Here is a 20,173-nt window from a genome sequence, read left to right as displayed (position 1 = left end):
TAAATGCAATTAAATCTGATAAGTATCAAGTCAATCCAATCATTGGAATGTATGACATTTCTGTTTTGCAACAATTGGGCGTGTCCAGCCAGCTTCCTATTACGGTCTGTCAAGCATCCAAGGGTTACCAAGGTAACGGTAATAGAACAAGTGAATTTGAGCTCTGGTTCTAGGGCTCTTCTGGCATTGGTTGGTGTCACCATTGATGAGCCTTGGTGCGAATCTCTGGAGCTTCTTACGTGTAGCTCAGATTTCATGGGAACTCGAAGCACTGATTTATTCTGTTTGGTTGGTTTTTTGGGGGGGCATTTTGGGGATCAGATGAGCCTCCTATGGTCAGTGCGGGGGTGGGTGGGAGGAGGCTTTAAAGGAGAGAATGTTGTGTTTTTGATCAAGTGAGATATTTGAGACTATTATAGAATATGCGATGCCATGTCAATAAACAGTGTGCTCTGTGAATGTATAGGTAGTCCTTTGCTGCACACACAACATACCTCTCACCGTATCCTGTTATTGGTCAGACAAGCCTTCAGATTTATTTAATGCTGGCCAGTGAGAGTACCAAGTATTCATGTGACAGGATCACCACTCAGTTTGTTGGTCTTGGTGAGGTCAGAGTTCAAACATCGATTTGATTTCAAATATGTCACAGGAGAGTTCTTAACAACCTTGCAGCAGATTTAGCATAGCTACAGAAATTTTATGCAAAGATACTGTTAGTATCACACAAAATCTTAGCTAATGCTGTAACTCTCATCTTTATCAGTATTTTATGGTAAGTTTTTTTTTTTTCTGTGAGCATATACCCTGATAGTTCCTGCATTCCAAACCTTTGTGGATTTTGGTTGTTTATTTTTAGTATTTGCTCCTATAAGATTGAATGGCTGAAATCTGACTGACAGAAGGACAAATTTATTTTGAATGTTACAAGAGAGTCAGTCTGCATGATTTTTTGAGGTGGTTTGAACCACTTCTCGATGAAATTCTACTAGAAAAGACAGACAAGGTATAATATCTGTACAGCACAGTAATTGCACAGCTTTTGATATCTGAAGAAGTCAGAATACAGTCATCATCTTGTTTTGTATGCACTTGTGTATCCAATCCAAGGAAAAAATCATGCAGCAAATGAGGGAGACATCACCATTTAAAACCAACAGCAATCCAGTGAGTTACTGTATAGTAGATCCTGAGGCATTACCAATGTATACCTCTAATGCATACCTCTACACCAGTTTGGGTAATTTTGTGCTTTTGTTGGGAACACATGCAGATCAGGTGTATGGGTAAAAATGTCAGGAGCTTAAAGTTAGTATGACATATGTGGATTCAGTATTGTTCAGTGGTACAATGAATATGTGCGTATAGTACAGTTGATGACCAGCGACTTGAGGAAAATTGGACCCATCCGTTTCAAGTTCTGACTTTTTAAAGTTTTGGTTAAATCTATGTGCTGTTATTGATTGGTGAGAAGACTACAAACAATTGTGAGAAGTTAGGGTATTTTCACTTTGCTTGCATAATGAATAGAATTGAGCACTTCAACCTCTTCAGAAGGCGTGGTGAGTGATGTCATCATCAGTAACTAGCCAAAGGATTGCGTACTTTATTACTATAAAAAAATGAGCACAGATATTTGAGTCGAATTTCTCTGCAAGTAATTATTTGAGCAGTTGTTCTTGTTAAGGGGCTATGTTGGTGTTTACTCTTTTAAGTGTATTATGTACTCTATTGTACTGCATTATGTTGTGAGTTTTTGTAACAGTCCATGTGAATTCAGGGAATGTTATTTCTTATTCTCATTTTTATCTTACCTCTGGCAGGATTTTTTTTTTTTTTTTCAAACTAGGTGCATTTCCATCAAGACTGCCAACACTTATGCTTTTATGATGTGTTTTATATTTCCACATAAAAAGTGAAAAAAATAGTTCTCTGAAACGTCAATTACTGTAAAACATGATATATTCGCGGCATGAATTTTTCGAGAAATGGAGCCGATGGCCTTTTTTGCAGCATGAAATTTTCGCAAACTGCCACTGGCATTCAATGCATACAATAGTGTAGACAAGAACTTTCGCGTGCATTTTAATTTCGCGAATCTTGGCGCTCGCGAAATTCGCGAAGTTAAAATGCACGCGAACATTCCTCGTTTTACAGTATGATGTAGCATGCTGAGAATGTGCAATTTTCTCATATTTTATAACCAAACTCTGATTTAAACCATACTGTTGTCTGTATATTTTGCTGATTTGCAGATGTTGGCAACCCCGCAATTTGATAAGATGGTCACAGCCATTTTGTATTCAAATGCTAATACAACATGTAATTCACTCAGATCAAAACGTGGACTACTATAATTCTCACTTGTGTATCTGATTTCCATTAAATTCCATTTGTGCTGACAAAACTGTCATTTTATCAACTGGTATGTGAAACCAAAGCCAAAATAAAACATGGATAGAATGAAAGTAGCAATATCAATAAAACAGATCAGCGTAAGTGTGAGGAAAATCAGACAATCGATTCAAAAGTTATAAATTTTTAAGTGTTGGTGCTGTCATCACTGGATAAGGAGACTTCTACACTTCATGACGTCATTATGGACAAAGGAAAATTTAACGAAATTTAAGATATACAATGTATTTTCACTTTTCTAGCAAAGTGGAAGAGCAATTGACTTGCCTTGGTACCTCTTTCAGAGGCAGAGGGAATGATATTACCCTTTACTTATGCCAGTAACAAGTGGATGGAAGCGTACCTTTCATGAAAAATGAGGTTTTGTAGAATTCTTATATTTTCTTTATATTGTTGCCCAAAATGACATGATCATGAACTGTAGTGTAGTCTTCTTATCCAGCAATGATGGCACCAAAACTTTAAAAATTCATAACTTTTGAATCGATTGTCTGACTTTCCTCAAGCTTTCATTTAATGTGTTCTGCTAATATTGCTGCTTTCACTCAATCCACATTGATATTTGGGCTTTGGTTTCTTTTAATGTCCTACAAGCCATCCTTCGCTCTCCTCAAGGTGGAGATAAAAATTAGTGGTATGTGACATAAACCTAGCAGAGAAATGCATTATAGTACATAGAACCTACCCTACCTTTTGTAACTTCACATTTGAAAAATAGTGAGTGCAAAAAATGCTTCTGTCTTTGTGTTCATAAATTGACATGAATTACATTGTACCTCAGTGCTGACACGTACACAGGAAAATTTTCAGAGATAAATCATTTGAAGCTGTGTAACTAAGCCGGAACATCCAGACTTGGCCAGTGTTGTCATGGTTACAAGTGATGTTTTATTCACAGTGATGGAGCAGTTTTCTGGTAGAGAAGGGCAGGGTAATGGACATGTCGATCCTATTTGCATTGTGCTTTATCAGAAGCCGTGCCATCAATAATGCACGTAGAGGTACCCCCCCCCCCCCCCCCTTTCAGCTTTCAGTAGAACTTGTATGTGAAGAATGCCTTTGAAGTTCTCCCGGGACAAGATAGTTGGTGAGGTGCCAATTGAAAAGATAAAAACAGATGGAATGTACTGAAAGTCAGCGGGTAAACAAGTCTCCCTTCTGCTTGAATTGTATGCTCACTATTACTTTTGGTACATGTAGCACAGAACAGGTGATATTATATTTGCCTGTGGTTTTTGTTCATGTACCTCCAGGAACTAGGTCATGAGAATGGCTTTAAAGTCAAACTGAATGCCATCGACTCTGTAAAAAGCATATGAAAGTATGTCTGGAATTTGATCAACAAAATATAAAGAAAGAAAAACAATTGAATGCAGCATGAAGGGATGGGTTTGAAAATAGGTCATGAGTTTAAAAAAAAAAGAATAAGGCATTTTGCGCTCGAATGGTTCTGTGATTTACGAGATAAGTATTGTGTTGCAGTGACAAACTAACTCCATTGCTTGCTCTATGAAATACAAGATGTAGCACAGATTCTTGTCCAAATCTATTTGATACCCTAGTGAATGAATGTGTCCAGATTTATAACCTAGATATGCTACGGAATGGAATTGATCGGAGATGAACTAGAAAAAGACACACTTGCCATGTCACACAGGCTACTGCAGTTCGTCCTACGGCATCAGTATCTTGTGCTTTGACAACAAAAAGACCCAATGGAGGCTGCAGGCATCCCTTTATATGTAAAAGTGTTGGCATAGCTTTGGGGCAAATTGATGCCAGTGAAGGTGTGAAGGAGGGCATGAACTCCACAATGCTATCATTTTAAGTTGTGTGATCATATGTGTCCCACCTGAATCTGAGGAGTGTTTTTGTTAGAAATACAGCATGTGAACTAGTCGTTTTTTGCGCTGTATAGATTTCCAAATATTTTGAATATATGACATGTGCAGTGTACTCGCTTCTTTTCATTAAGCCCAAACGCAGTTTTTCTTCGTGACTGATTGTAGTTATACCAAGACTTCCCATAAAATTCTGCTGAAAATGAGAGTCAATACTTGATGGGATACTGTAAAAGCTTTTGTTTTGAATCACTGCTGGGTCGCAAATTTAACAATGTAAGTAAAAATATTGAGACCTGGGCCCCATTGCATAAAAGATGTTAGGATGACAACTCTTGCTGGAATGACAACTTCCCACAGCAAACAGCCAATCAGGAAGCTGTATTCTTGTCGTTACCATGACAATTGTCATTCCAGCAAAGAGTTGTCATCAAATCAGCTCTTTATGAAATGGGGCCCTGATCTTGATCACATTTAATTTGCAAAGTGACCAGATAGGCATCAGTGCACTTACAATAGCCTAGTTGTCAAATCATGAAACAAGTCTCCTGAAGAATGTCTGTGTCCTCGTCATTTGCAAAAATAACAGCTTTTACAGTATTCAGTTATACCGCCTACCTACCATGCCCCAAAATTTGTGACCAATCATGAATGCAGAATCCATAATAGGTATCCATCTATTAAAAAAAGGTGCAGAGAACAACTGCTTACCATGAACTGTGGAGTTTACAAACTTGCAGCACTTTTTTTTTTTTTTTGACGTAGCCAGGTGTTATGCAGGGATAGGGATCAGAGAAAAGGTGGTCCATTTAAATTACAGTGTACTCCTGTTTAGGATGTTTATAGCAAAATTCCTAGTTGTTCTAGTGAAAGTTCTTCATACACGTTATTTATTCCGTTTTAACAAAAATTTGATATAACAAAAGAAAAATGCTGGTCCTAAGGATAGACTCCATTATAATGGGAGTCGACTGAACTGTACTCGCACCTTGTTGTTCTAGTGAAAGTGATGTTCAGGTACATGTCATTGTATACACACAGCACAAAGAACATGGTTGTAATAGAATTCCTGTTTTAAAGAAGTTAACGTTCAGGTCCAGAATTATTGTCTGTGTATCTTTATACACATTATTTGATCAGTTTTAACAAAATTTCAAAATAACAGAAGAAAAATGCTGGTCCTGAGGATCGACTCCATTATATTGGGAGTCGGCGGTACTTTACTTGCACATTTTTGTTTTACTGAAAGTGATGTTTAAGTATATACACAGCACACCGAGTGCCTTTGATAGTGCGGATATGTGTCTATATACGATCTTCTCAAAGAATGATAATCTTTGTATTTGTTGTTTGTTTGCATGTAGTGTTTATAAGGTGCAACACATTAAGTGTGCTGCTTTATACAATGTACTACAGTGTATATGTAAGCTTGTACATGTGAATGTTGCCCACATAGGGGAAATTACCAAAAAGGTGATGCAAGATGCTAAAATAGGCACTTACACTACTTTTCACATTCCCACGTTAGCATATGATACATTACATAATTGTGTATAATTACCGTGCAGGTATAGATAGATAATCAGATATTCTTTGCCAATCTACTGCTGCATTAGATAAGTTGTTTTTTTAGCAAATATACATGTATATATGTGCATACATGAGGCACAGTGGTGGTGGATATAAGATAGAAATGTGTTCTGATTTTGGTTTTGTGCAGCATGTAGCTGTACAGATTGAATAGACACTACAGTGACCGTGGTCTATGGGAGAATAATATGCACACATCACATTTTCTGTTCCGTTTATGATTATACAAATAGCATATAGTTTGATCAATGCCAATAAATAGTCTATGGCACCATTATATGTTTTGGGTTACATGTTTTATGTTTGTGTTCCAGCACAATTAGTATTCACCTACTGCAGTTTCTTTTGTGGTCTTGAACTCAGAAATGGTTACTAATGACTCATGCTCACAGATATCAATTATCAACTTTTTCTTTTGATGTGTGCATGAGAATGGTGATCTGAACGAGTATTTTGCTCTCCTTGAAGATGTGTTAGGTCAGTCACACAATGACAGAGAGATGCAACATTGTATTAAAGGAAACCAAAACCCAAAGAGAAATGTGGATTGAGTGAAAGCAGCAACATTAGTATCTGTAGAACACATCAGTGAAAGTTTCAGGAAAATTGGACAATCAATGCAAAAGTTATGAATTTGTAAAGTTTTGGTGTTGGAACCACTGGATGAGGAGACTACTAGAGCTTGTGATGTCATATGTGGACAACAATTTATAGAGAAAATACATGTATAAAGGGAATTCCACAAAAATTCCTTTTTCATGAAAATTACACATTCCACCAACTTGATACTGACATATGTTAAAGGTAGGAATTATTCCCCTGCTTCTGAAAGAGGTTAGTCGAGTGCTCTTTCATGTAATAACTTCCAGTAGTCTTCTCGTCCAGCGGTTCCAACACTAAAACTTTAAAAATTCAAAACTTTCGCATCAATTCTCCAATTTTCCTCAAACTTTCACTGATGTGTTCTGCTACTGTTGCTGCTTTCACTCTATCCACATTTTTCTTTAGGTTTATTTTGAGGCCTTGCTGCAACAGACAATGCATCTTCATATCTTGGAGGACACCCAATGTTTTGAATCTGATGTCTTTACACTTTCAGATATTCTTTCTGAAAATGCACCACATACAAATGAGTATATGAATATAAGAACGACCCAAGTCCATGGAAGACCATTTCAAGTAAACTAAAAAAAACTTCATATCTTTTTTATTTGTCCAATAATATTCTATTTAACTGTGATGGGAAGGCAACATTGTATATACAAATTAGAATATATATTATTATGACAATTAATATTTACATTATTTGTGGAAAGGCCATTTTGTGTGGTGGACTTGGGTCGTTCTTTGATTCATATGCATGATATTCTGCTATAGGAGGCGAGAGAAGGATGAGAGAGGGCGCTATAATATGAATGTAAGAATGACCCAAGTCCTTCATTCTTACATTAATATAAGATTTAACTCATTCATTTCAGGCACTTCCGGGGGTAATTAGGATTTATCATTTATACACAAGATGAGTCCATGCATAAGCTACAATTTCCCATGTCAAACTGAATTTGGCCAAAAATTGGACTTCGGTCATTCTTATATTCAGGTCTTCAAATGTATGCTGCCATCTATTGATAGTGGACACACATACATGCACTGAAGCAGTGCCTTTGAAAAGCATACATATACATGATATGTCAAAGCTACATACTAATTTCTCCTTTTTTTCTCATATCTCACTGTATATGTGATGACAAGTGATAAAAACCTAAAATAGCATTTTTTTAAATCTCATATATCGTGAGATGAGAAAAGAAGGAGGAATCGGTACATAGCTTTGACATATCATTATATATATATGTCAAAGCTACATACTGATTTCTCCTTTTCTCATATCTCACAGTGTATATATATATATATATATATATATATATATATATATATATATATACATCAACACTTGAGAAAGGGCGGCGAGACGCTCGAAAATTTGTGTGAAGAAATAAACCGTTGGTGAATACAGCATGAACTTTGTTGCAGCTTTGTTACTTATATATACGTTGTATATACAGTAAACCTCGGATAAGTCGACGTCGAGTGAGTCGAAAATCACTTAACTCGAAGCAAAATAAAAAGTCCTGATTTTCCCCTATGTATTTTCCGTAAGAAATATTTGGATAAGCCGAAGTACGAGAGTCGAATTTCGGCTGTGTCGAAGTAAAACATTCAGTCCCTTTTGTACAAAATACACGTAGTATACATCACTTGAGCCGAAGAAGATTTGTCTGGCATTCTCATGACATTTAGAGAACAAAAAAAATCGGCATGTCGCAGAACCCCGTCCCTGACCTGCTGCAGGTAAGCATGCACACTCACTGTACCGCTCCGCCGCACGCATGTCGAATACATACACATGTATAGTATACACACAGCACATCGATCCATTTATCCATACACACAGCACATCCATAGTTTATCCATGTCAAGCCAGAACTCCTTGGTCAACCAATCGCTGCTTTAATATTTTAGTGACAGGCCAAGTGGGCGGAGCTTGTTTGTGCGTGCCCGGCTGGCTGTATAGTTTTGTTCAATGGAGGTGGGATGGGCCTGGGAGAGTGTTTGTCTCAGGGTAGGTTGACAGAGATGGCTACCTATATTGCACCATAGACATAACACATGCACATTGCCACATTAGCGCAGACATTCTCAAAACTACGTTTAACTACTAGTATTGATACAAATTCCGTGTTCAATTAAGAACAAAATAAGAACATTATCTTCAAGAACAGACAAATTTGAATGCAAACACACACACGCACGCACACACACACACACACACATGCATGCAAATATACCATAATACATGTACATAACTGTGAGTCGAAAAAAAATCGACTCTCGCGAGAGTCGAAGTTCACTTAAGTCGACGCATTTTTGTCAGTCCCGAGAGCTTCGACTCATGCGAGGTTTACTGTATATATATATATATATACATGTATGCATTATATATAATTTGTTCTGCATATTGGCAGTAATAATAGTACAAGGAATGACACAGTAGAGAAATGCATTAATTACCCATTGGTATTTATTTAAATTTCAAATTTTTGGGGGCCTCCCCCTTCATCAGGGATGAAAAGGCTAAATCATCTTCACAGAGATAATAACAATAGTATTCATAACCCATTAATGTGCACAATCTCAGCATAACCAAAGCAATAAAAAACAACAAATGCTTAATAATGTTTACTATTTTCTTATACCCTCTGGCCCATCTATTGTAGTAATTTTCCAAATGCTATACATTCTGCTCACTGTGCTAAATGTATCACTTGACATACTTTTAGATACTGAAGCAAACGGTGTAATAATTTTTGTTTGAGAACCATGAAATAATGGTTATTACTTTCTATTCCGTTAAAAGCTTGCTAAAGAATTTTCAAGAATTTGGTCTTGACATTGACTTTGACAATGTTTTCATTCACATAAAACATAATCTCCCTCTGAGGTAGTCATTTGTATGATTCCTTAAGTCAGGAATTCTTCCATTCAGTGATGTGGACTGTTGCAAATGTCTGAAAGGAGGACCTCGAGACACTGCTGTAGATCAGAACAGATTTACATATACTGTATACAACGTACCGTATACCAAAAGCAATACTGTACATGTATATGCAAAGGACTAAGTAACACTTGCAAATTACATTATTGTACAAGGTAACACCATGATGTTTATCTTCTTTCCTTGCCTTTTCTTCCTCCTCCTCCCCTCCTCCTTTTCCTCCTCCTCTTCCTCCTGATCCTCTTCTTCTTCTTCTTCTCTTTCTTCTTCTTCTTGTCCTTCTGTGTATGTTCCTTTTCCTTCGAAAGTTCAAATTTCTGGGTACGATTTGAGAGCTTGTCACCTTATTTCTGCTCTAAACAACTTGAGAACTGAAAGATGCTCGGGACCAGCTCTTCTTTCCAAGACGACCTTTGACTCTAGACCCATGTTTGAGACCCACTTCATCAGTTCGTCTGCAGGAGTGATAAACAAAACACGGTATGAGGCATTGATGATGTGGTGAAACTTGGTCATTCTTGGTTTGACTACAACATGCAAAAAATAAAACATACAGCAATGAATCATACTGATCAAATCATTCCAGCCTCAGTCTGTAACCCACCCAAAGGATGCATCAAAGCTTCCTACCCAGACTTTCTCATGGAGAAACAGAAAAATATTGCACTTGAATGACCCAGGAAATTTAATGACTTATTTGTAGACATGCTTAGTTTCCTAAGCTAGACCTTTGCGAAACAAAATATACAGGTGCAGGGTGCTACATTTAAGCACTTGCCTGATTGCCCGGAGCAAGAGAAAATCAAATTCGGGCAAGCGTGTTTGAACAATAAGAACAAATGCTTGCCCGAATTGGGCAAGCAAGAAGTTTTGAAGCCACCTGTTTTTCACTTATTACCCCCAACATACTCACAAAGTCAACCATACAGATGCCCAAAGATATTGGCTGTTTACTGATGCAACACACTTTATATTTCATTTCAGCAACTTTCCAACACATACGTAAAGAAGCCACAATGCAATGTGATGGCATCACTTCACCGGACAGAGTTTGTTAATCCATTGTGTTTAGGCGTGCCAATCAATGTGTGCTGTTTATTCAAATGATTGTCTTTTGTTAGGCCCTTGACTAGCACATGTTTTTTCTATATGATTTCCTTATATTTTGGAATCTTTTTCGGGCAAGTCAAATTCATGTTCGGGCAAGTGTTTTGCAGCCAATTTGGAAACCTGCTGGCCCGACCGGGCAAGTGGATAAATAAAGTTATGTAGCACCCTGAGGTGTATAACTCATCTGGAGTGTGAACTTGTCCACTTAATTTGAACTTTATGCAAGTGCTGCTTACTTCAGCCATGGCATTCAAACACTAGCAGTATTGAAAAAAACAACGAACAACCAACAAACAAACAGGGAATCATTTGATCTTTATCTCTCTTTTATTTTAGTATCTTCCTATCTATCTATTCATCCTTCTGTTCTTATCAATCAGTCTATCTCGGGGGGGGGGGGGGGGGGGGGGGGGGGCTTAATTGGTTCATGCTTTCTTGACATACAAATTACATCAAATAGATGTAAGATGTAATTAAATATTCATCCCGGATTGAATTCTTGCTTATGATATCATATGGGCACTGGGTCTAGAACCAGAAAATGTATAAACATTATAATTTTGGTTCTTTGGTAGCACTATGTTGATACTGATGAACAACATACAGAAGGAACTTGACAGTAATAAACACTTTCAGCTGCATTTTACAAGTTGAGGGTACACGATGGCACCTCACATCTTCTCCTCCATCTTCTGCAGTGGCATCAGTTAGATTGAAATCTTAAGTTAAATTTGTCTGCTCTCAAGAATATCAGCCTCAATATTTCTGGTGATGCAGTGAAATGATCACATTGGTATCAATGGATTTGATGGGTGTAAGATAAAGATGCAACATACTGGTGTTTAATCTATCATCTTTTGAGCTGCAGCATTTCCCTTGGCAAGATAACACAAGAAATCTGTAGACAGTGTGAAATTAATTTGGTATAAAGCTCTGTTGCAAAGCATACTATAAAGATTGTTCTTTATATAGATTATATTATTGCAAAAACTACAATTTCATGGAAAACTCACATGGTTTGTTTTCCCTGATTGTGATGAGGTACATTACACCAAGCGGTGAGAGTAATGATGCCACAAGCGGAAGCAATCTATCTGTGACTTCACGCCCATCAATACCACCAGCCCAAGAGGCCTCTATCCCACTGCTAGTCATCTGTAATTATAGGAGAATGGGTTAGTAAAGATGACATAATCACTGATATCCAAAAGAGAATGCCAAAGTGTTCTTATTTCAAGCCAAGCATTACCTTAGTAACACAATATTCTAGTAGTTTTCCACAAGTATGCATTAAAATCTTACCTTCTACATAAAGGCCTAGTTTGAGCAGACTATCTCATGATAATCTCATATATTAACAGAATATGGCAGGACTTCATAGAAACAATTGATTCTTTGTAGCTGTAGCTTGGTCATGATATTTCATGACCTGTGGGCATTTCTTCTCATCAGTTCTCTGAACAAAGGCACACACACATACACTTGCAAAAGCACAAGCACACAAAGACACAAATACATGTCTGAACCAATAAAATAATGCCATCTCAACCAGAGGCGGATCCAGGAATTCTGTAAAAGGGGGGCACCTTTAATTCAAGGGGGTGAACACATTTTTCCCCCTTTTATTTCTTTTGTTAAAACAAAAAGTAAAGGGAGGCGCCCAGTGCTCTCCCCCTGGATCCGCCACTGTCAACAGACAGAATAGTCAGCATGCAGTACCTCTTCCGAAGGGGTCACAACATAAGGAGGGTTGAAGATGAGGATGTCTACAGCTCCACAGAACCTGTCTTGGAAGGGGCTCAGTAGGTCAGAGGTCACAACCTCTATCTGGCAGCCATTTTGTCTTGAGGTTCTTTGTGTGCACATGGCTGCATGTGGGTTTCTGTCTGTAGCACTATTTTTTAGATAGGGAAAATAACAAGGGTAAAGTTTGTCCGGCAACTTGTTTTGTATGTTGATAAATTACATCACATGAAAACAGAGAAATGTGCCGCCATGTTGCATATTTCCACTTCCTTTCTTCATTATCATTTACCAAAATGTAACAAGTATTAGTGACTCACATGCCCTTCACTATGAATTAGACTAGAGATGTTTGGCCAATTTCATCTCAATTACATGGTCAGTATTCACAGAGATACGAAATCAACTGTCACTTAACTGTACAATGTACTCCTGTAATGATAATGAAAGTCCTCAAGACCGGCGGCTCTCTTTCCTTACAAGGAAATTTTGTTATAACCGATCAGTAAAAAGTGTGTATAAAAACACATAGATGATAATTTTGAAACATGAATTTTGATTTCATTGTAATGAGAATTTGGTCATAATTGTGTTCATTATGATGGGAGTGCACCTTAGTTAAATCTGAATCATTTCTTCTTCTTTTCTTCTTTTTTTTGGGGGGGGGGGGGATCAGTTGTTTTGTCTTTTGTCATTTTTTTTTTACATATTACAGTTAAATGATGGCTTTTATGCATCAAAAAGAGATTTATCATGAATACTTACACACAGAGTGCAGTATTGTCCAAGAGTTGTGAGAGAGCTGTGATGATAATACCTGAACCTGAACCAATCTCCACACATATTGAAGGCCTGTGCAGAAAGATTGGAGAACATTTTCTTATTCATTTTCATGAATTGCAATTCTGCAGCTCTGACTGCTAAAATTCACACGCCATGTTGAAATCTTCCTCTACGATCATCAGCTTTTGTAGACATTTGGGATAGAAATCTGAAAAAAAAAGAATGTTTGATTTCCGTGCTTTTCCTTTTTACTCAAAGAAATACAGACCAGCTAAAGTATGATAATGATACAGACACAGTAAGAGTCAAAATATCACCTAGGGAAAGTCTTTCTGTCACCCAATGACAGAAATTAAATAGACAAATCATGCTACATTCCAACTATGGAGTATTGTTTTGACAACAAACTAGATAGCTAAATGTAATATCCAAACAAAAAATCGGTATGATATAGAACAAAAAATATGAGACATTTCTTAAAAATCATTAAGGAAATTTCAAATGTATTGTCACACAACAATGTTTGGTACTATACAGTAAATAGAATAAAGTTTACAGGAAAGACATTTATCTTGACTGAAGATCCAGCCCATAATTTGCCTTAGATTCATCTGCAAGGTTATTTCCCCTCTTTGCTTTCTTCCTGTATGAAAAAGAGGTAGTTTGCGGGTGAAATCAAGTCCAGTCTTGCTGTGCCTGATGAAATGGTATGCATTGGCTTTAGAACATTTTGCAGCAGTTTCACAATAAAAACACAAATACTTTACAAGTGCAACGGGGATAGGGTAAGTCAAAAAAAAAAATGCATATTTGATGAATTTAATACCACATGTAAAAATTAATTTTTGGGACTGCATTCTAATAAAAACACACTTCTTTTCATTTACTTTATGTACCTCAAGTCTCTGATAAAGCTAGCCTCTTCTTGGAGACAATCCAAGAGGAGGAAAGAGTCCTCAGCAGGTTCGTACACTTTTTCAAAATCTGCCGTTGTAAGATGCGAGACATCTGGTGTCTTCAACTCATACTTGGAAGCCATGAGAAACCTATATCAACACAATAAAAAGAGCATATGAAAATATGACATGCAGGACATACAAATGTTTGTGACGTAAATTACATGCACAAAACAAAAATACTAATTCAATTTTTTCAATCAACTTATACTCTCGGAAACGCACATCCTTCCCTGGAATCATTTGTCTGGACTGACTAAGGATAATTCACTTTTATTGTGCATCAAGTGAAAAGTAAAAAAGAGGTAAAACAATTTATGACACAATCTTTCAAAAGTCTGCTATCTTGCCATCCAGGTGGCTTCCTTTTCTTTCTTTTTATCTGACCTAGGATTTAAGACTTGATGTCCACATGATGCTATTAATTATGAAGTTGGGATCAGGGTTTGGGCTTGTTGTCAGAAAGTATGAGAATGTCATTGGGGTATGAAACTGCATTAGTGCTAGACTAAATGTTGATATATCAAGGGGTTTTTTATATCAAGAGAATACTGAAATGTCAATCTGTATGTCTACCCACCGGGCCGGGTGCACCCTGGTCCTGGCATTTCGTAAAGTTTACTGAATACTGGTATTCACTACACTAGACTAGCTCTAGGTCAAGTCTCTGCATAGACTCTGGATCTAGCTAATCACTAACTATACACAGCCCAGTCGCTGTACGTAGGTACGTCGCGACATATTCGCACGACGTAATTACAGCGTCTGGTCGGGCTAGCTAATCACATAAAAATTTAGACTATAAAAATAGATATCAATTTGGAATGAATATAGATCTAGATTCTACAACTGCAGCTAAACTGTAAAATTCTAGTCATGGTAGTGCAAAGCAAAATTAGTGTAAAGACAGGGTGACACCTGCAGATCACCATGCACCAGCACACCAGCAAACTTGTCTTCAATTTATCATTAGACATAATAAACTCAATTGAGCTATTAACATACAGATTTGAATATGTACTATAATCCTGGCCTGGTTTGGGGCTCTGGCTAATGATCAAGGGGATCCATCAGCATAATCAATGATTGTCATAGGTGCCGGTACCTAAACCAACTAGACCTCTCAGTATACTGACTGTGTCTGTGGATTGCATTTGCAATGTTAGTCTGTACTTGTCTAGTAGTATAGTCCTACATCACTTTCATAGTTACGTAAATTTGTACGCATGGGACCACAAGTACAAATTTCGCAACAATCGCATATCGCTCTTAAACTTCGTTTCAAAACATTTAACAGTGTCAGTCTTGAAATACCTTCAGGGTATTTCGAAACCTTTCGCTAAACGTATTGCCTGTTTATTTGCCATGACAAAATCGTGCGGTTGACTAAATTAAAGGCTTTATTTCGACCCATACTTACCAAGCAGAAAGATTCAAGTCTAACAGCAAAATTTTACATCACACCATAGCTTTGCACACACGTACAGTCTATGAGTGCAGCGAAGTGCCCTTTTTAATTCGTTGCTTCTGTATAAAAGCGGAAACTATCAACCTATGGTGGAAATTACAATCACGTAATTACCACCAAAATAATCCCTATCAGCTTATGTTTCTGCGAATCCCATCTTGTTTTTCTACTCGTAGTGAGGAACAGGGTCCGTTTTGAGACTTCGAAAGTCTCAAAGGTTATTTACATACAGCTAGTGGGCTTTTGATCACAGAAACAGAACGACTGGCACGGAAACTGTTATCTTTCAATCATCGAACATTCACAAGACCGCCGCGCCGTGGCCGTGTGTCACTGAACGTGGCAGTGCATTGGCCGCCAGAGCTTCGGCTAGGAATTACGTTACCATATGGTACCAAACTAAAAGCAGCTGCAAGTATAGTAGTCGGGTTGAAGCATTAATTGGCAATCTTTCACTCAAACGTCCTGCCACGCTCCACATCATCTTGTCATCACTGCAATCATGGTTGAATTCAAGGACCCTAACTCACCCATGGAAGAAGGATTTGACAATCGGGTATTCATCATTCCAGCCATCATTATCTTGGGCTTGATTGGTAAGTCATTCTCAACTTGACAACACCATGGGAATGAAAGGTGATTGACATGAGAACTCAACTTAATTGTTTGTTAACACACATCTTAAGTAGATCTGTATTTATACAATTTGTGCATACAAAGTGCCAGTATACATGATGATAAGTGCTAAGGTCAGTAAGGACATAAATTTACACTGTAACACGTTGCCGTTGGGTCTGTATCATCAGTGACATCAGATAAACATTTGTAGTTTAAGTGGAACTGCCTTTATTCTTTTAGCTTATACAAAATATGTGTGTCTGTTTTGTGATTGTCACTAGCTACTACTAGTTTAGGCCAATCCGTTAAAAATAATGTTCATTAGTTAATAAAGTTTTTCTTTTTTGGGGGTGGGGGGGGGGGGGGGTGGGGGAGTCAGTGCTCAGCAGTGCTTTGAACACACATGTCGTCCGTTCATAGCATTTCTTTCATGTTAAAAGAGGATTAGAGGATTGGGCGTGATCAACATAAACTTCCTGGAGTATTTTGTGCTATTGCTACAGTTGTAGCTGGTTGCTTTGGATCAGTAAATTTGGTGCACTTTCATCATTATTTTCATTAATTAATGATCTTTGTCAGGTTTCATAAACAAAAGAATGTAAACTTCTTGATTTTTGCTCATTTCATAGGGTATCTAATAATGATACTTGCTGCACATTAACTGCGACCAGCCCAAACAGTGACTGTGTACAAGGAGCGCCCGGGGTTAGCTGCATATGAGACACTTCCAATATCACTCTATGTACCACTATCATGTTCTTATTTATTTTGTTCTTCTTGTTTACTGTTGTCTCATTGTCTTGTTTTTCTCACTGACAGGGTTTGTGGTCTATAAGCTTGCAACCAGCATCCATGGCCGAGAGAAGGCACGTCGAGATAAGAAACAGAGGAAAATGGAATCCAAGCGGAGATAACGCTAAGCGCTACATCCAGCTGCTTGGAACACCACTACAGTTTTTTGCTGGTTGTCATGTACATCACGTCTTGTTAGTTAATACTGAGCATTTCAAGCTGTCTACTAGCTTAGTACTTTGTGAAATTCCTGTGATATGATTTGTTGCAGATAGCTAATTTCCATGCATACTGTATTAATCTGTTCATTTGAATGCTGAATCTGCTACATCAAGCCGAGACACGCAAAGCACCACAACAGCACCAGGCTCTCTTACGTGCTTTCCATGTCAAAATCATGTTTGGGTCATGATGTAAACAGTGGCTTCAGAGGCACACCAAGTCACCTACCATGAGTTATTCTGATGCCTTTTTTTTGCAGCAGCATGCAATGTAGAAAGACTGAAGGTTCTTTGTGTGCAAACTACAATTACATTGGGACAGTGAGTGTGACATTGTATCCATATTTTACTGTACAAATATGTGAAAATTACTTGATAGATCATAAATTGACACATTTTATCAACTAAAGCATTTTAGAAATGAAGAATCCTAATGAAAGTTTTTTATTAATGTTTTTATTGAACGATATAGATATAATATGTACAAAAAGGTTATGATTATACTTGAAACAAAACCAGGCAATGCAGAACAAAATAGATACCTAAACAAAAATAATAACAACATGCGGCCACTGAAATTCTGATGAAAATTTTGAAACACAACTCGAACAGATGCTCTTTAATGAAGTGCATCAGTATTTTTGTTTGTATGTTAATATGTACTTGTGTGCTCTTTTGGGAGGGTACAGATCCGAGAGTAGGTGTTATTTACACAGCATCCTCTAGTGAATTCAGGCATTTATTCTTCAGGAATCCATATAATCTGTTCTTCTTCTTTTTTTTTAGGGGGTGGGGACGAGAAATCAAATTGCCAACACTATAGATGATTTTGTATCTCTGAACGTGAAGTATGTTGTACACTGGAATGTTACACTTTACATGTATATCGAACCTACCTGATGATTCACTAACTTGAAATTGCAAAATACAATGTAAAATTGATGAATGAGCCATCCTTTTAGTGATAGAACATAATGAGAATTCCTGCTGTAAGAGAGATACTGTTCAGTGTACTTCATCCCTTCAAAATGTTCATACATATCGATATTTGGTTTCTAAAGGCAGATAGTGGAGATTTGCTCACCAGTGGAATGGAGCAATATTGTTAGTCATTGAATGTGTCGTCACAGCAAAAGTTTGTCAGTTAAATGCCTGAGGTAGTTGTAAAAGACCTTTGCTTTCTGTAGAAAGCCAGATGCCTTTCATAGCATGAATGCTATTTCTCTTATGTAGGTGCTAGTGCTTCAAAGTAAAATCTTACTCCATTTTGTCACTCAGAACTTGTCATGTCACATGGATTGTAAAGTTTTTATTCTTGGATTTTTAAGTATACATCTTGATGGAAGGAGTTATCAAATAGAGCAGGCCAGCAGTGAAGGCAAGAGATACAGTTTGTCAAATAATGTCCTCTTACTTCATATCATGTGTAGTCCATATGAGGCCACCTATTTTGTATGTAATCTTATTATAAATGATGTTGATATTGAGGCGAATTTATACATGTATGGTGTATATGATATGACAAAGCATAGATAGTAAAAGTGCTTGCCTGATTTTGATTTTATGTGATGGTCTACTTTTTTTATGCCTCCGCCACGAAGTGGTGCCGGAGGCATTATGTTTTCGGGTTGTCCGTCCGTCCGTACGTCCGTACGTACGTCCGTACGTCTGTACGTCCGTATGTCCGTACGTCCGTCCGTCCGCTTTCGTTTACGCGATAACTTGAGTAATATTTACTGGAATTTTACCAAACTTGGTCTAAGTATGAAGTATGATGGGGCAATTATTTGATTAGATTTTGGGTGAAATCGGCTAAAGGTCAAAGGTCAAGGTCAAATCGTGAAATTGTATCTGTTTACGCGATAACTCAAGACTGGATGGAGTAAATTTCACCAAACTTTGGTGGAGGATGATGTATGATGGGACAATTACTTGATTAGTTTTTCAGTGAAATTGGACAGAGGTCAAAGGTCAAAGATCAAGGTCAAATCCTAAAATTTATCTGTTTACATGATAACTCAAAACTGGATGAAGCAGCTTTCACCAAACTTGGTCCAAGGATGATGTATGATGGGACAATTAGTTGATATGATTTTAGTGACATTGGCAAGAGGTCAAAGGTCAAAAGGTCAAGGTCAAATGCTACAAATGTTGCAATTTCCCCCATATCTATGCAATGCCCAAAGGTATTTTCTTGAAACTTGGTGTGGACATGTACTACTGCGTAAAGATTCTCCAGAGAGAGTTTCATGTCATAAGGTCAAAGGTCAAAAGGTCAAAGGTTAGGTGAAAATGTTGCAATATCACTTTTGTCGCAAATGGTTCAATGTATCTTCATGGAACTTGGTACATACGCATGTACTGACTGGCAGGGTTTATCTAGGGAATTTAGGGGTCATGGGTCAATAGTCAGGGGTCAAAGGTCAAGGTCAACTCCTCAAAATTTTACTATTTCCCTCATATACTAGTATATGCAATGCTTGCATTATTAGTTTCAAAACGTATTACATGCATTACCTAATGGAGATTCTCTTGGAAATTTCCAGCCGGAAGGTCAAAGGTTAAGGGTCAAAGGCCAGGTTTCAATGCCCCCCTCCCCCCCCCCCCCCCAAAAAAAAAAAAAAAAAATCAATTTTGTACCATCGTTACACTCTTTCTTCATACCTTGGAAATTACTCAATGCATAAACTTATAAAAAGGTCTGTCAGAATTCAAGTAAAAATTCTCAATTCCCCAAATATGTGTACCTGCACTCTTAGAAAATTAAAGCAAACCCAGTTCAAGACATTTCTGACAAACCTGTCATTTCAATATTTTGCCAGTTATGAGAAACTGTCATGGATCACACATTGTGAAGACATTGTACTATACGCCTATTGGGAGAATCATGCATTATAGCGGAGGCATCAGTCGCCATAGCGACATTTCTAGTTTATTATTATTTGTCAAATTGAAGTTTGTTCTTTAGACTATGTACATGTACATTTTCGGATTGATTGATGATATTTAGTGGCAGTATTTTATGGTTGTATTGATTTGGGTAAATTATTGTACATGTAGTGTCTTTTGTATAGCTAACA

At 37.4% G+C, this 20,173-nt stretch overlaps 1 protein-coding gene across 1 annotated transcript; it reads right to left on the bottom strand.

Moving 5' to 3' along the window:
• Positions 1 to 9,741: 9,741 nt before the first annotated feature.
• On the bottom strand, positions 9,742 to 14,077 carry LOC139729921 (methyltransferase N6AMT1-like). The gene is made up of 5 exons (XM_071640837.1): positions 13,935 to 14,077; positions 13,021 to 13,107; positions 12,232 to 12,406; positions 11,526 to 11,667; positions 9,742 to 9,857 (listed from the first exon to the last, which is right to left on the bottom strand). Exons 1-5 carry the CDS (start codon positions 14,075 to 14,077, stop codon positions 9,742 to 9,744), a joined length of 663 nt encoding a protein of 220 aa, XP_071496938.1.
• Between the last annotated feature and the right edge of the window lie 6,096 nt (positions 14,078 to 20,173).

This window comes from Diadema antillarum, unplaced genomic scaffold, assembly GCF_040938485.1.
Source record: "Diadema antillarum isolate AM-2024a unplaced genomic scaffold, OU_Dant_1.0 seq00000271_RagTag, whole genome shotgun sequence".
NCBI lineage: Eukaryota > Metazoa > Echinodermata > Echinoidea > Diadematoida > Diadematidae > Diadema > Diadema antillarum.
This window is presented reverse-complemented; position numbering and strand designations above follow the sequence as displayed.

What these genes read in the sequence shown, in the direction of transcription:
- LOC139729921 (XM_071640837.1), bottom strand. Translation starts at nt 14,077, where the DNA reads ATGGCTTCCAAGTATGAGTTGAAGACACCAGATGTCTCGCATCTTACA. An exon ending in AGCTTTATCAGAGACTTGAG is followed by an intron (nt 13,108 to 13,934) that starts GTACATAAAGTA and finishes CTTTCTGCACAG; the next exon opens with GCCTTCAATATGTGTGGAGA. An exon ending in GACAATACTGCACTCTGTGT is followed by an intron (nt 12,407 to 13,020) that starts GTAAGTATTCAT and finishes TCTAAAAAATAG; the next exon opens with TGCTACAGACAGAAACCCAC.